The following is a 17182-nucleotide window of genomic DNA, read 5'->3' as shown; positions in this document are numbered from 1 at the left end:
GAGTTCTTATCTCTGTCTCCTTCATTTGATTGCCTAGCTCTAAGGATGGACAGCACAGCCTTGATTGTTATGTTCACTTGACCACAATGGTTACATTCATACATATGACAGAAGGCTAGCAAAAGGTTAAAAATAAATTTCATAAAAACATCATGCCTTCACCCATATTGTTCCTAAGTTAGCCAAATGGCAGGCAGCTGAATTAAAAATGTTTGACTAAAGACCATTCTTCTTCAAATAGTCAAACTCCATTTAATTCTTCCCAAAATCAACTGATACCTACCAACTGCTGCCCACATTCACTTTCAGCGGAATCGGCTAGCTTCCACGTTCACTCTCTTCTCCACGTGTATGGACCAGATCTTCGTACAACCGACCATCAGTCTCGCCAGCTACTGCCTAGTTCCAGCTGCATTATCCACCGCGACAGGCGTTTCTGACCCGAAACCAATCCAACTATGAAGCCAAGCGCGCTTTCGATCGTACTAATTTAATGATATCTAACCACAAATTAAATTACCCCAACATCAATCCAACGGTCCCAATCATATGATGCTACACAAACTTGCTCGATCTTTAACTCAGTTCCTGCATTATATGAAGCAGCAGGACTGCTTCTTCCTCATCATCGTCTTCATATTTCGAAACGCAGTAAGTACTGAAGAGTCTGACGCATACCCGGCCCGGCCCCCACGTATCCATGGTTTTTTTCTGCTTTATGGTCGATCAAGAGCGGAAAGTGAGCCGGAGCAAGCCGGCGGCAGGAATCTGCTCGCGGTGCGGTGGCGGGGCAAGCGTGGCCGACATGAAGACAGCTACGAGATTTTGTTATGTGCCTTTCTATTGGAAGTCTTGGAAAGCCATTATTTGCACGTTTTGTGGAGCCATTCTTCGATCCTACCGATAGAAGGATGTTTCATCGATTCATTAATTTGCGCTTTTGTTTTTGTTTTGTTTTTTGATTAATTAGGTGTAATATTTACTTCTTGTGAGATGATCCATGTTGGAAGTTAGGTGTCTAATTATTTGGTAGAAACTAACACATTCTCGTTTAGTTTTAATCTTTTCCCTGATCTAGCTCTCACACAGATCAAGTACAGATGCATTGTAGAAGGGCTATGAGAGAGAGAGAGAGAGAGCATGCGCATTCATGCATTGTTCTTCCTTCACGCTTGATTTCAGATTACTTGTAAGAAAAGAGAACTTTCCTTCTCGTAACGTAATTTTCATATTACAAACTCTCACTTTTGATGGGCAATCTCACTTTTCTTCTATTAATTAGATTCGATCGTACATACGTGTATATATATATATATATATAGCATTTAATTCTAAGTTTAAACCACTTGAAACAGACCCATGCGTTGCGTTTTTCCAAAAACAAACAGTAGTCAATAAGTTGAAGGCGGGGCGCGCAGGTACGCTTCTTCCTGGTGGGAGGGCCATACCGTGTTGCTCATCACATGCCCCTCATTAAAGATAAAATGGATATGGAAATGGCTTCTCCCGCAGAAGGTGGGCACGATGGTAGCCACCGAATGCATTTTTTTTTTTAACTTAATTGTTAAGTAATTATTTTAAAATAAATATATGTTTTTTATTTCTAAAAAAGAAATTTTAATAAATTTAAAAAAATGTTTGAAAAATAAAAGACAAAAAATACTTTTACCAATTCGGTGGTGGTTTCAGTGGACTCCCTCTGTGGGAGTAGCACTGTCCGATATGGATATACACTTTAATAACTGCACGCTCCATGGATGCAAATCAAAAGTAGAAAAAGGCCTACATCCACTTCCAGCATGCCAAAAGTATATGCGAGATATGAGATCAGATGAGATAAGTTGAGATAAAATTAATAGTTGAATAAAATATTATTTTTTAATATTATTATTATTTTAAAAATTAAAAAAATAAAATTATTTATGATATTTTATATGAAAATGTCAAAATTTAAATAATTAAATAAGATAAGATGAAATATTTGGAAATCTACCCTAAAATGTTAATTTAAAAGTTGTACGTGCACAATTAGAACGAGTTGCAAACCAATTCCGTTATGTATAGTCGCTGGCTACAGTCATTGCGCAGTCGGCTGACGTGGCAGCTACTATTTAAAAAAAAAATGAAAAACAGAGTGCAATGCATTTTGGATTCCCGCTTCTCTGCTTCTCATATTCTTCCTCTGGTTTGGCAATTTGTGCTTCTCTTCAGCCAGAAACTTTCTTCGACCATTTTCTCTAAATGCTACTTGAAAATGACAATGATTTGAGTGCATTTGAGTGTCTTTTCTTGTCTTCGGCGATTAGCTTCTCATCTTCTTGCTCTGGTTCTCTTCTTGCCAGAAACTGACGGCGATTTGAGTGCATTTTGGAACTTCTCTTGCGTTGGTGCTTCTCATCTTAAGTTGGTGCTTCTCTTGCGTTAGTGCTTTGGTTTTCTTCAGCAATTTGTGGTCTTTGGCTTGGCAACTTGAACTTGTGTGGATCTGTGAACTGGTGTGGTCTTTGGCTCGGCAACTTGAACTAGTGTGGATCTGTGAACTGGTGTGGTCTTCGGCAACTCGAGCTCGTCTATTTTGAAGTGAATCTGTGCTTGAGCTTTAAGTGATTGAGTTCGTGTGGGTGATTTCTTCATTTTCCGTGTAGCTTCTCAGTAATTTTATTATGGTAAGGACCATTTTTTTTACTTGCTCATGTTTCATGATTTCTTGGGAGTTATTGTTTTAGGAATAATGTTAAGAAAATATGTTGGTAGGAACTTCAATGTGGCACACTGGTTGAGTTTATTAAGGAGGAAATGCATATGTTTGGGCTTGTCAGCTTCTTCATAATACATGTGTAGATCTTGATTGATAAAGACACTTTAAAGAACTTTGACAATTTATATAGAAACATATAAGGAAATGGGAATCCCTAATTAACGAGGGCTAGCAAAGCAAATCATATAGAACTTTGAACTTGTTGGCCAATTTCAAGAATCTGCCAACACAGAGCAAGCCTCGATCACACTAGCAAATGTAGAGGAAAAATTCAATGTAGAGATATTAGGCCAAAAGCTCAACAGTTGCATTTTCATATAAACCTCAAGCAACCTGCTAGCATATTCAGTCGATTTGCTATAATTAGAAATCAAAAGATGGAAGAGAATAAATTGTATCTCTAGGACCAACTGTTATTATCAAGTGTATTTCCTGTAAAAGTAATAGGAAAGAAACAAATCGTAAATGAAATATATTTAAAAACAATGCAATATTGGCATAGGAGTTCTACAGTCAATTTGAAAAAATGTGTTTTGCTGAAAATAGGACATTTCATTTTATGTACTTGGGCTCCTAATTGCTTTAGAATTTGCAACTTTGTTTTGCCATTGGTTTGGATATTGAACAACTTGTACAAGGCATTGGAAAAGGGGAAGAACACCCATCTCCGCTACCACCATTTAGCTCAAATCTCTCAACCTCAGTATGTTATTTCAGAATTCAAAAACTTATTGGAATGGGTCTTCTCAATGTTTGTCATCCTAATTATCATTATTATTTTTATGTTAGGACAACCCTCAAACTGGTCTAGTAAACTTTCCAAATTACATGCACGGTTACTATGGACCAATTCCTACATGGTCACCAGCTTTTCTTCTATATCCAGATGGCAACCACTATCCAAGCAACATTCAGGTTTTCAACTTCGTTATTGTCTTTTATGCATAAGTTCAGGTTTTTTGGGAGTTTAATGTTTATAATTTTTTTTTTTTAAGCAGAATACAGGTAACCCATTTCAATATGGGATGGGACGTCCGACTCCTCACATCACTACAAGCTCCGCAACGAGCGCAAGAGTTGGTAAAGAGGATTCACCAGATTGTAGGGAAACTGAAGCGTCATGTACTTCTTCTAAAGTTGATGAAGAAAGTAAAGAGGATAGACCAGATTCACGAGAAATTGATGATGGCACTATTGGGTCAACACATTTAGTGCAAACAGATGGTGATGATATAATTGAGGAGCCAAAGTCGGGGATGGAGTTCAATTCTTTTGAAGATTTACAGAGCTATTATAAGGATTATGCTAAGAAATGTGGGTTTGGGGTGATGACATAAAGGAGTGAGAGGGGAAAGGATCAAAGTATCAGATAAGTCACCCTTGGTTATACCCGTGGAGGGAAGGCCTGGAATAGGAGTTTCAATGTCACCAACCCATGTCCGACAGGAAAGACGGATTGTAAGGTAAAGATTAATGCATTAAAAGTCGAGGGAAAGATGCGGTTGACAACAGTCCATAATACACATAATCACGACCTTAGTCCAAAGAAATCTCGCTTCTTTCGATGTAACTGAGAAGTGAGTGAGACCGTAAAAAAAGTCCTAGATACAAATGACTTGGCTATCATCAACATAAATAAGAGTTTCGGATCCTTTATAGTTGGTGCTGGCAGCTTCGAGAACCTCTCATTTTTTGAAAAGGAATGTCGCAATTACATTGACAATGCACGACATCTACGACTTGGTGCAGGAGGTGCTAGAGCACTTTGAGATTATTTCTTGAAGATGCAGTACAAGAGTAATGGTTTTTTTTTTTTGCATTGATCGACTTAGATGATGATGGGATGCTAAAGAATCTTTTTTGGGCAGATCCACGCAGCAGGGAAGCCCACCAATATTTTGGTGATGTGGTCACATTCGACATCACATACGTCACGAATAGATATGGGATGCCGTTTGTACCATTTGTTGGTGTAAACCACCACGAGCAGTCTGTTCACATAAAAATATAATTTGTAAGTGCACAGAATCGTAACAAGTAGTAAAGTGTTTTAAAGAAAACGGTTATCGAACCTATAGGAAATAATTATGCTTTTGAGTATTGAAATTGACTAAATTAATTACTATTTAGAAAACCAAAATTTGAAAAATGGTTTATCTAAATTAAACTGAAGAAAAGAACATTAAAATTAAGATTTTAAAAATAATAAAAATAGATCTAGAGCATTTGACTTCACCTAGCAAATCCAACACAATTTATTCTTCCTTGTTATAGAATCCCAATTATCCCAAGTTGATGATAAAAATCTCTTAACTATTCAATATTTTCTCTTGAACCATACCAAAAATATCTCCAACTAATAACACCATATCTTTATGTGAATTTAACTAATTAGAGACTCATTAAGTTTTTTGAATTTTTCTTGAAAATCACACTAGTCGCGGTAAAGCATCTCTGCTTTCGCTCAACTAATGGTGTTTAATCCTAAAACTTTAATCACAAATCACATCTTGGTCTCATTGCAATCCAAAAGATCGAACAATAGTTAGCTAGAAAATTGTAAGCATTAAGAACAAAGAATAAACACTCAATCAAGGAAATATTGAAAATAAAATGACTTGGAATATAAACTGTGTGTCCAATGTTAAGCTACATCAAAGCTCTAGAAAATAAAATTAGTTCATAATGAAATTAAAAAGAAAAGAATAAAACTGGTTTTCCTCTTTGGAGTCAGTTGCTGAACATGCGGCTCTCGCCTTTGCTTCCCCAGATCTACCTCCTTGAAATAAACTCAAATAATAAACTCTAAACTATCGAAACCTAACCTCAAATTCTCTAAAACTCAAAACTAAAACTAAGATTACGAACCAAGACTCCTATTCATCCCATAAGACGGGATTAAATAGATGTCAAAACTCAAATCCGGAAACAAAATAAATGCGGCTACAATCTAGCCTAAAAATTTGGAAAATAGTTTTTAAAGATTGATGTTAACATAAAAGGTAATTATCCCAATAATATCAAAATTATCTAAAATGGAACATTCAGTTATATGCGGCTTGATTTCCGGAGATCGCAAGGATTTGGTAGTCAATAAATTGATTATGGAACTTGGGAAGATCCCATCGGGTAGATGTTGTGTGCACTAAATAAAAGTCACGAGCGTGGAGGTCACAAATGAACGGGCGTGTAGGTTACAAAGATCACACGGTCCTCATCTCACTTACCGAGTGGAAAGACTCATTCCCTTTGGACGAGAGAAATCTCTTTACTGTCCACGGGACAAGGCTCCTCGCCCAAATCTTATCAGCTCTCTTCAGATCTTACTGTCTCTTGTCGGTCTAGATCCGTAGTCTCTTTTTTTATACCAAAATACTCTCATTTTGCATTAAATCTTCTCATTCATTCAAATCCAAGAAAATAAATAAAAATATGTAGAAATAAAATAAAATCAATAGTATTGTAAGGGAAAATGATATTTTTCATAAATAAAAGAGTAATAAAAATCACATAAAAATACACTTATCAAATACCCTCAAACTTAAGCTTTGCTAGCCCTCGAGCAAAGAAGAAAGAATGACAATTAAAATAAGCATTTGTTTGATTCGCAAAATTTATTGCCACAAGGATTGTCTAAAGTCTATAATTCAAATGAATCATTTAAGATCAATCAAGTCCAAAAGTTAATTCAAAACGCAATTCTTCCACATTATCCATCTCCACATTCAAGCATACCCATCATTCTCACTTCATCATTAGCTCCCCAGATAGTTTTATGCAAACAAGTAAATAAATAATGGATCTCTAAAAATTCCATAGGCTTGCTTTTCAAATCACTCTCCACTAATGTAGAACAAAAACTATCACCAGTGATCAATAGGTCTCTATTAAGTTTGTAATGTAAGGTTAGGGTGAGGGCTACAAAGAAAATGTAGGATTCAAACAAAGTAAGAAAACTTAAATTTGAACACCAACAGAATAAATAGAGCATTCTCACTTTTAACACAAACATCTCTTTTCAATCTTTGTAAATCTCTCAGCATACCTCTCTTTATTGCACTTTCAAGTATTGTTCTATTTAGCCCTCTATACGGTAGGCCAAACTTTTTTTTTGGTATAAATATTCCATACTATGTCAACTGCCTTTTTGGATGACTCTCGTCGGCATTTTCTTATTGGCCACACAGTAGACGAGTTGACTCTTCAAACCCCAAACTTATGATTTTGATAATCTGGTTATAATTACTTTACTTGTAAACCTTCTATCTTTCTTACCTTTCAAGCTCTTGTGAGTCTGTAATTTTGTGTAAACTTAGTTCTCTTAAAAGTAAGATATCGGTATCTAAGCTCAAATAAGATACGAAATATGAAGTTTACAAGAAAGAAAAATATAAGGCCAAAATATATTTCAATAAAGCTCAATTGGGCGACTAGAGATAAAGATAATAAACAAGTAAGCTTGAAAGGCTCAATCGATCCAAAGAATGCCTTAATCATTTCCCCAGTAATATTCGGTCTAGGATTTCACCTCGAGTGTAATCAAACAAATTCTAGAGTAAGTTGAGACCATATAAATTCACATAAAATTTCTCTTGGTACTCAAAACAATTAATGATCATAAGAAGTATTTATTGAACATAGAAAATATCAAACTAAGTAAGATCAAGTAAAGAATTAACAACTAGACTTAAGCAATGAGAATTTTTCCTAAAAATTATAATCAATTTCAATCATATTCTTATCATAGGCTTTTTATTCATCAAATCATATTGTTTTAATCATCATTATCATTATTTATTATTTTAATTTCTTCATTGAAAATAAAATAATATCTTTTCCCCCCAAACTTAATATCACATTGTCTTCAATGGAAAAAAGGAAGAGAAACTAAAGAAAAGGATGAGAGAAGGTAAGAGATGCTCCCCTGATTGTATCAAGTTCTGTCATTTGAGTATTTTCCTTGAAGGTGCAGCCATATACTCCATAGAGATCTCCCTCTTTGTTCCTGCAAAATGAAAGAAAAGGAATAATAATAAGTAAAAATAAAAATTAATAAAAAATAAAAAAAATAAACTTGGGTTGCCTCCCAAAAACGTTTTGTTTAAAGTCTGTAGCTAGACATTGTCTGCTCAGCATGTATTACTGACGAGATTGATAAAGCACTTTTTTGAGTTAAAGTCTCCATCCATATAGGGTTTTAATCTCTGTCCATTTACTTTAAATGTGTCTTTTGTCTCATGATGGACTTTAACCACCCCATAGGGGAAGACACGGGTTACCACAAATGGTCTCGACCACCGAGAGTGCAACTTCCCTGGGAAGAGTCGAAGACTTGAGTCAAATAATAGAACTTTCTACCCGACTTCGAATTCCCTTCTCAGAATATGCTTATCGTGCCATCTTTTAGTTTTATCTTTGTAAATCCGAGCATGCTCATAAGCATCATTTCGGAACTCATCCATCTCTTTGTAAATCCGAGCATGCTCATAAGCATCAAAGTTTAGTGTCCTCGTCGCCCAATATGCTGTGTTCTAGCTCCACGGATAGATGACAGGCTTTTCCATAGATGAGCCGATTGGGTGACCTCCCGATTGGTGTTTTGAATGTTTTCTGACAGGCCCATTGCGCATCATCTAACCTTCTCGCCCAATCTGTCCGAGAGACACTCACAGTTTTCTTCAGTATGCGCTTCAGCTCCCGATTAGACACCTCGACTTGGCCGATTGTTTGAGGATGGTATGGTGTCACCACGTGATGTGTAATGTCATATTTAGTCAGTAGCGCTTCAAATTGGCAATTGCAAAAATGATTCCCGCCAGCACTAATTATGGCCCTGGAGTGCTAAATCGGGAAAAGATGTTGTTCCGCAAGAAATTCACCATGACCCTTACATCATTGGTTGGCAAGGTGACCGCTTCCACCCATTTGGAGACATAATCTACAACCACCATAATAAATTTATTGGAATATGAGGATGGAAAATGACCCATGAAATCTATACCCCAAACATCAAATAATTCAATCACCAAAATATTGTTTAAAGGCATCTCATGTTTCCTAGAAATGTTGCCAACCCTTTGACAATGATCACATAAAGTAACAAAATTAAAAGAGTCTTTAAAAATAGTCGGCCAATAAAATCCGCATTGTAAAACTTTTGCTACTGTTTTTGCTCCACCAAAGTGGCCGCCCCTTCCGAAGAGTGGCAGTGTCTGAGTATGCTCTCCATCTCTTCCTCGGGCACACATCTTCTGATTTTTTGATCTGCAAAGTGTTAATATAGAAAATGTTCCACCCAAAAATAATATTTCAAGTCAGAGAAGAACTTCTTCTTTTGTTGATATGTCATCTCGGTGGGGAGAATTTTGGACACCAAATAATTGACCATATCGACATACCATGGGACAACTTGTATAGCCATTATTTACTCGTCCAGGAAGGTCTCATTAATTGAAAAATTCTCCTTGCCAGCCGCCTATTTAAGTTCAAGGCGAGATAAGTGGTCGGCCACTACATTCTCGGTACCTTTCTTATCTCTTATTTCTAAGTCAAACTCTTGTAGTAGTAGAATCTATCGTAACAGTCTTGGTTTCGCATCATTCTTCGCCAGCAAATATCTAAGAGCTGAATGATCGGTGTAGACGACCACCTTTGAACCTATCAAATAAAAACGAAATTTGTCAAAGACAAACACAACTGCTAGCAATTCTTTTTCAGTAGTAACATAATTAAGTTAAGCTCCTGTTAAGGTCCGACTTGCATAATAAATAACATGAAAACTTTTTTCTTTTCTCTACTCCAAAACTGCTCCTATAGCATAATTGCTAGCATCACACATTAATTCAAAAGGTGAATTCCAATCTGGTGATACAATAATAGGTGCTGAAATTAATTTCTTCTTCAATATTTCAAAAGCATGCAAGCATTCAGTAGAAAGTTCAAACCGAGTATCTTTAATCAACAGAGTGCAGAGAGGTTTAGTAATTTGGAAAAAATCCTTTATAAACCGACGATAGAACCCGGCGTGACCCAAGAAGCTCCTCACGCCCTTCACATTGGTCGGTGGTGGGAGTTTTTCAATAACTTCTATCTTTGCTCAGTCGACCACAATTCCCTTGAAGGAGATGCAGTGGCCAAGCACTATTCCCTCATTGACTATGAAGTGGTATTTTTCCCAATTTTAAATAAGATTTGTCTCCTTACATCTCTATAAAATCAAAGATAAATTAGATAAGCAATTATCAAAAGAATGACCAAAAATCAAGAAGTCATCCATGAAGACTTCTAAAATTTTTTTCACCATGTCCACGAAGATGGATATCATGCATCTTTGAAAAATGGCTGGCGCATTGCAAAGACCAAAAGGCATGCACCTATATGCAAAAGTGTCGTAAGGACAGGTGAAAGTGGTCTTCTCTTGATCTTCGGGTGCAATGGCTATTTGATTGTACCCGGAATATCCATCTAGAAAATAGTAGTAGGTGTGACCGGCAAGTCTTTCTAGCATTTGATCAATAAACGGTAAGGGAAAATGGTCTTTTCGAGTTGCATCATTCAGCCTTCGATAGTCTATGCATACTCGCCATCTCATGACCATCCTGGTCGATATGAGTTCATTGTTGTCATTCATGATCATGGTTATCTCTCCTTTCTTTGGGACGACTTGCACTGGACTTATCCATGCACTATCTGAGATTGGATAAATGATCTCATCATCTAAAAGCTTCAATACCTCTTTATGCACCAGTTCTTACCTTGATGGATTCAATCTCCTCTTGGGTTGGACGATCGGTTTAAAATTATCCTCCATTAAAATCTTGTGCATGCAAATAGAAAGACTAATTCCTTTGATGTCCGAGATGGTCCAACCCAAAACCATTTTTTGCTCCCGCAAGACTCTCAGCAGCTTCTCTTCCTCTACATCACTTAATGAATTGTTAATAATAACTGGAAAAGTAAAGTCTAGTCCCAAGAAAGTGTACCTTAAATTTGATAGAAATGGCTTGAGTTCAGGCTTGGGTGATGTCGGCTGAGATGAGTTTAGCTCTTCCACTTTTTCATTTTCAGATTTAATAGACGTAGAGTGAGTAAGACATATCTCAAGTGGTAGTTTTGGAAATTCAGCTTCGTAGCCTTGACCATGTCTCGGTCGCTTATTTGAAAACAGGAATGCACCTCGGACTGGAATTCCATAGATTTAAGCATGTCAAACTTGACTTGCTCCTCACCTACCCTCAAAACAAGTTTCCCTTTCTGGACATCAATTAAAGTTCTCCCCGTCGCCAGGAAAGGTCGGCCTAATATCAACGGGATCTCCTTGTCCTCCTGCATATCAAGTACAATGAAGTCCGCGGGGAAGATTAACTTATCAACTTTCTCCAGTATGTCCTCAATGAGTCCTCCCAAGTATTTAATAGATATGTCCGTCAACTGTAAAGAGATGGTGGTCGACTTTACTTCTCCAAGACCCAGTTTCCTGAAAACAGAGAGAGGCATTAGAGTAATACTTGCCCCTAAGTCACATAAAAATTTATCAAAATAGGAATTTCCTATAGTGTAAGGGATTGTGAAACTCCTTGGATCTTTCAACTTAGGCAGCAACTTCTTTTGTAAAATTGCACTACTCTCCTCGGTCAGCATCACAGTCTCATGCCCCTCCAACTTCCGCTTGTTTGATAATAAGTCCTTCAAAAATTTTGCATATTTAGGCATTTGCTCTAAGGCTTCAATGAGAGGAATATTAATATGCAATTGCTTAAATAGACTCAGAAATTTAGAGAACTAATTATCAATTTTATTTTTCTTTAATCTTTGTGGAAAATGAATTGATGGATCATAAATTGAATGAAAATAAGTTTTAGAAGTAAACTCCCTAGATTTTTTGGATTTTTCAACCCCTTTATTCTCTCTAGTCTTCTCAGCTTGCTGGTCGGTCACCTCCCAATCAGTTTCTTTCACCTCGGTCTCCACATTTTTAGCTTCTGCATCTCGCTCAGTACTTACTATTTGTGGTTGGTCATATGTCCGCCCACTTCGCAATGCTATGGCTTTGACATGCTCCTTTGGATTGGTCACAGTGTTGCTCGGTAAATTTCCTGTTGTCCTCTTGGTAAGCATGTTGGAGAGTTGACCGATTTGCACCTCAAGATTGCGTATGGATGTTGAGTTGTTTTTCATCCCCATATCAGTCTTTTGCATGTACTGCATGAACATATCCTCAAGTGCCGGCTTCTTCTCTTGCTGTGGAAACTGTTGAGGTGGTCTAGCTGGCCCTTGGTTATTGCTCCATGAAAACTTAGGGTGATTTCTCCATCCGAGATTGAACGTGTTTGAATAAGGATTGTTCTAACGTTGGAAATATGACACGTAGTGTGCTTGTTCTTGACTCGGTTGGACAAAAGGATTTTCCACGTGGCAATCTATACTGGAATGTTTCCTGCGCAATGATCACAAACAACATTAGTTTGAATAATATTAACGTTCATCTTACCTAATTATTTAGATAGATTTGCCAACTGAGCCGCAATTGCGGACATAGAGTCATGCTCAACGACATTGGCTGCCTTATTTGGCATTGCTATCTCTGCGGCCCACTGATAGTTGTTAGACGCCAACTCTTCTAGAATTTCATATGCAGCTTCAGGGGTCTTACTCATTAATGCTCCTCCTATGGCTACATCAATCATAGATCGATTTGTGGATCCCAAACCATTGTAAAACGTCTGTACTTGGAGCCAGGTTGGGAGGTCATGATGTGGACACTTGCGCAATACATCTTTGCATCTTTCACATGCCTCATATAATGATGGTAGTGATATCATTCATTAACTTCGCTGTCTCGGCCGAAGGGAAAAATTTTGCTAAAATTTTTTGTGTCAACTGCTCCTAGGTGGTGATAATGCCAGTGGTAAAGAATTCAGTCAAGCTTTTGCTTTTTCCCTCAATGAAGAAGGAAAAAGTCTCAATCGAATTGCATCATCTGTCACTCCTTTGTGTTTAAAAGTATCACAAATTTCTAGAAAATTTGCAATATGAACATTAGGATCCTCTTGTGACAGCCCCCAAACTGGACGGTTTGTTGGATCATTTGAATGATGGCCAGCTTGATCTCGAAGTTATTGGCTTGTATAGCTGGTTGCCTTATACTAGACGTTGCCCCATTGATCGAGGGCATCGCACAATCTCTTAGCGCCTTCTGCTCCTGGTCGGTCATATTAACTTCACAGGCGGCGACTTCTTTCTTTTTCTCTTTATTGATCTTACGTAAGGTCCTTTCAATCTCGGGATCAAAAAGTATATGCTCTAACGATCCAGATCGACGCATGCACTTCTAATTCCTGAAAAGATCAAACTGAGATCAAATTAAATCTTTCTCTTTTTTTCTTTTTAATAAAATAAAATAAAATCCAAAGTAATAAAAATCCAGTTGGTATCAATATCAATAACAAATGACAATTTCCAAGGTAACGGCACCGAAAACTTGTTCGCATAAAAATATAATCTGCAGGTGCACATAATCGTAACAAGTAGTAAAGTGTTTTAAAGAAAACGGTTATCAAACCCATAAGTAATAATTATGCTATTGAGTATTGAAATTGACTAAATTAATTACTATTTGGAAAACCGAAATTTGAAGAATGGTTTATCTAAATTAAACTAAAGAAAAGAACATTAAAATTAAAATTTTAAAAATAATAAAAATAGATCTAGAGCATTTGACTTCACCTAGCAAATACCACACTATTTATTCTTCTCATTTATAGAATCTCAATTATTTCAAGTTGATGATAAAAATCTCTTAACTATTCAATATTTTCTCTTGAACAATACCAAAAATATCTCCAACTAATAACTACATATCTCTATATGAATTTAACTAATTAGAGACTCATTAAGTTTTTTGAATTTTTCTTCAAAATCACACTAGTCGTGGTAAAGCATCTTTACTTTCGCTCAACTAATGGTGTTTAATCCTAGAGTTTTAATTACAAATCATCTCTCGGTCTCAATGCAATCCAAAAAATCGAACAATAGTTAGCTAGAAAATTATAAACATTAAGAATAAGGAATAAACACTCAATCATGGAAATATTGAAAATAAAATGATTTGGAATATAAAATGTGTGTTCAATGCTAAGCTACATCAAAGCTCTAGAAAATAAAATTAGTTCATAATGAAATTAAAAAGAAAAAAAATAAAACTGGTGTTCCTCATTGGAGTCAGTTGATGAAACATGTGGCTCTCGCCTCTACTTCCCCAAATCTGCCTCCTAAAGAAACTCAAATAATAAATTCTGAACTATCGAAACCTAAGCTCAGACTCTCTAAAAGTCAAAACTAAAACTAAGATTATGAACCAAGACTCCCTATTCATCCCATAAGACGGGATTAAATAGATGTCAAAATTCAAATCCAGAAACAAAATAACTGCGGCTACAATCTAACCTAAAAATATAGAAAATAGGTTCTAAAGATAGATGTTAACATAAAAGGAAATTATCCCAATAATATCAAAATTATCTAAAATGAAAGATTCAATGATATGCGGCTTGATTTGCAAAGATCAGGAGGATTTAGTAGTCAATAAATTGATTACGGAACTCGGGAAGATCCCATTGGGTAGATGTTATGTGCGCTGAATAAAACTGGCGGGCGTGGAGGTCACAAAGACCACACAGCTCTCTTCTCGCCTACTTAGTGGAAAGACTCCTCGCCTTTGGGCGAGAGAAATCTCTTCGCTACCCACAGGACAATGCTCCTCGTCCAAATCTCATTGGCACTCTTCAGATCTCGCTACCTCTCATCAGTTTGGATCCGTAGTCTCTTCCTTTGTACCAAAATGCTCTCCTTTTGCACTAAATCTTCTCATTCCTTCAAATCTAAGAAAATAAATAAAAATATGTAGAAATAAAATAAAATTAACAGTATTGAAGGAAAAATGATATTTTTCATAAATAAAAAAGTGATAAAAATCACATAAAAATAAAACTTATCACAGTCCATTCTTTTGGGAGCATGGTTGATTTCAAGTGAGGATACATAGACCTTTACATAGTTATTCCAGACCTGGTTGTAATGTATGGATGGTAAAACTCCAAAAGCTATTATTACTAATCAAGACATAGCAATGAAAAATGCAATTGTTATTGTCTTTCCATAAAGTCGACATAGATTCTACCTATGGCATATACTGCAGAAAGTCCCCGAGAAACTTGGGTCATATGCTGCCTACAAAAGTGGACTAAAAAATCACTTGATGAAATGTGTCTACGACACTCAAACTATTGAGGAGTTTGAGAAATGTTAGGACAAGTTACTTAACACATACGACTTACATGAGAATGTCTGGTTGGAAAGTTTATATGCTGAGCATGAGCATTGGGTACTGGTATTCTTAAAAGAGCACTTATGTGCTAGAATGAGTACAACCCAGCACAGTGAGAGTATGAATGCTTTTTTTGATGGTTACGTTCATGCGAAGACAAATTTGAAAGAGTTTGTCGACCAGTTTGACAGTGCGCTGAAGAAGAAAATTGAAAATGAAAACAATGAGACTTCCACACATTTAGCGTTACCATTCCATGTATATCTAAATCTTCAATTAAAAAGACATTTCAAGAGTTGTATACGAATGCTAAATTTAGGGAAGTCCAGTCGCAAGTAATGGGTGTGCTCGATATGAATCCATCTCTACTTAATTTGGACAGTGTAATGAAAACATATCTGGTAGAAGATGAAGTTCGTGTTGAAGAGTTCACTAAGTTTGTTACACATTTAGTGAACTTCACTATGGAAGACTACGCTGCAAAGTATTCATGTGGATTATTTGAGATAAGGGGGATACTGTGTAGGCATATTTTAGCCATTTTCAAAGCTAATGGTATAAAATTATTGCCAGACCGGTTCATATTATATAGATGGAGGAAGAACATCAAGAAGAGATACACGTTAATCCATATCAACTATGATGCAGGGGATCAGAGGCCAGATGGTAATAGATATTCAAGTCTGTTGAATATATGTTATCAGATGATAACTTATGCAGCGGCTTCCAATGAGCAGTTTGAAAATGCCAAAAAGAAGTTATATTCAATGATTGACTTATACCGTGAGAACCAACACCCCCCATCTTTGACCCAAGCAGGTTCGAATGCAACGAGTTGGTAAAGTTTATTTATTTTATGTGATAGAGTCTTTAAGTAGTAACATGTTATATGGAACTTAAGAATCTACACCATTTCTATAATTATATTACGTCTTTTAACAGTTCTGCGCCCCTTACATGTTCGAATGCTGGTTTTACGATACTGGACACAACTGCACTTGGTAGTTCACAACAAGTACTCAGTCCAAATGTTGTGAGAGGGAAAGAAAGACCCCCATCTTTGAGGAGAGTATCTAGAATGGAAAAAGACATGTGGAAGGTTAAAGCCAAGCAGAAGAAAGCATCAGTCAAAGGGAAACGTAAACAGGTGCACATTTTAACAGACTTGAATATTAAAAATATACATGTTTATGTGTGTTAGATTTATATTTTAATCTTATGAAATGAGTTTTGTTACTTGTTACTTTATTATTAGCGAGATGGAGAAGATATACCAGTCCAGGACACATGCAGAAATTTATTTGGCCCATCAGAAGTAGATATCACCCGTCTTGGAGAAGTGTAGGTATAGTGATTGTTATATTTTAATATTTGAGTTGCTGCTTGCAAGTGAAAGAAGTAACGGTTTGACTAATAATATTTTGGATGTTGTTAATCATCAACAACTTGTTCGAGACAACTCGATTTTTTAAAGTAGTGAAACCCAACACCGGTAAACAGTGATTAGAAGTCAAGAAAGTGTAATAATCGTAAACTTTTCACATTTTAATTGTAATAGTTACATTAGATTAGCACTTCATATTAATCTGTACAGATGCAATTTGGGTTGGATGAATCACAACTGAACATGTATTCGATTTGTCACAACCAGAAAAATGATATGGATGAATGAATTTCACAATGAGATTGTAAAATTAGTGACTATTATTATAATTTGTGCCACTTGGCATTAAGATAAGATGTTAAGAGTCATGTGGTTTTGTATGGTCAAAATATATATGTACAATTTATTTATGCTAGAAATCTTATTAAGGAATGTGCAATTTAACTTGTTACTTTATGCTAGAAATCTGATTCTAGAAATGAATGTGCAATATAACTTTTTACTTTTGCAATATTTTTACTTTATGCTATAAATCTCATTTGGAAAGGAATGTACAATATAACATTTATTTATGCTATAAATCTCATTCTAGAAAGGAATGCACAAAACCACTACATCCATTGATTATAATACAACTATTTTGCAACCAATTTAATGTTTGTCATGCCACAAGCATTAAAGGCAAAATGCAACAAAAAGGTCCCCGACTATTACA

General features: G+C 36.1%; 3 protein-coding genes across 3 annotated transcripts; all 3 read left to right on the top strand.

The window, feature by feature from the left end:
- Positions 1 to 462: 462 nt before the first annotated feature.
- On the top strand, positions 463 to 1258 carry LOC121250345. Its single transcript, XM_041149452.1, has one exon. The coding sequence runs from the start codon at positions 701 to 703 to the stop codon at positions 905 to 907; it is 207 nt and encodes a 68-aa protein (XP_041005386.1). The 5' UTR covers positions 463 to 700; the 3' UTR covers positions 908 to 1258.
- Positions 1259 to 3287: 2029 nt separating this feature from the next.
- On the top strand, positions 3288 to 4236 carry LOC121250727. Its single transcript, XM_041149925.1, has 2 exons — positions 3288 to 3673; positions 3754 to 4236. The coding sequence occupies exons 1-2, from the start codon at positions 3587 to 3589 to the stop codon at positions 4093 to 4095; spliced, it is 429 nt and encodes a 142-aa protein (XP_041005859.1). The 5' UTR covers positions 3288 to 3586; the 3' UTR covers positions 4096 to 4236.
- An 11185-nt stretch (positions 4237 to 15421) lies between these two features.
- LOC121249353 (protein FAR1-RELATED SEQUENCE 6-like) lies at positions 15422 to 16428 on the top strand. Its single transcript, XM_041148064.1, has 3 exons — positions 15422 to 15921; positions 16026 to 16230; positions 16339 to 16428. The coding sequence occupies exons 1-3, from the start codon at positions 15422 to 15424 to the stop codon at positions 16426 to 16428; spliced, it is 795 nt and encodes a 264-aa protein (XP_041003998.1).
- Positions 16429 to 17182: the final 754 nt, after the last annotated feature.

Source organism: Juglans microcarpa x Juglans regia, chromosome 2D, assembly GCF_004785595.1.
Source record: "Juglans microcarpa x Juglans regia isolate MS1-56 chromosome 2D, Jm3101_v1.0, whole genome shotgun sequence".
In the NCBI taxonomy this organism is placed as follows: domain Eukaryota; kingdom Viridiplantae; phylum Streptophyta; class Magnoliopsida; order Fagales; family Juglandaceae; genus Juglans; species Juglans microcarpa x Juglans regia.
Note: the sequence above shows the minus strand (reverse complement) of the source record. Positions and strands in the feature narration are given on the sequence as shown.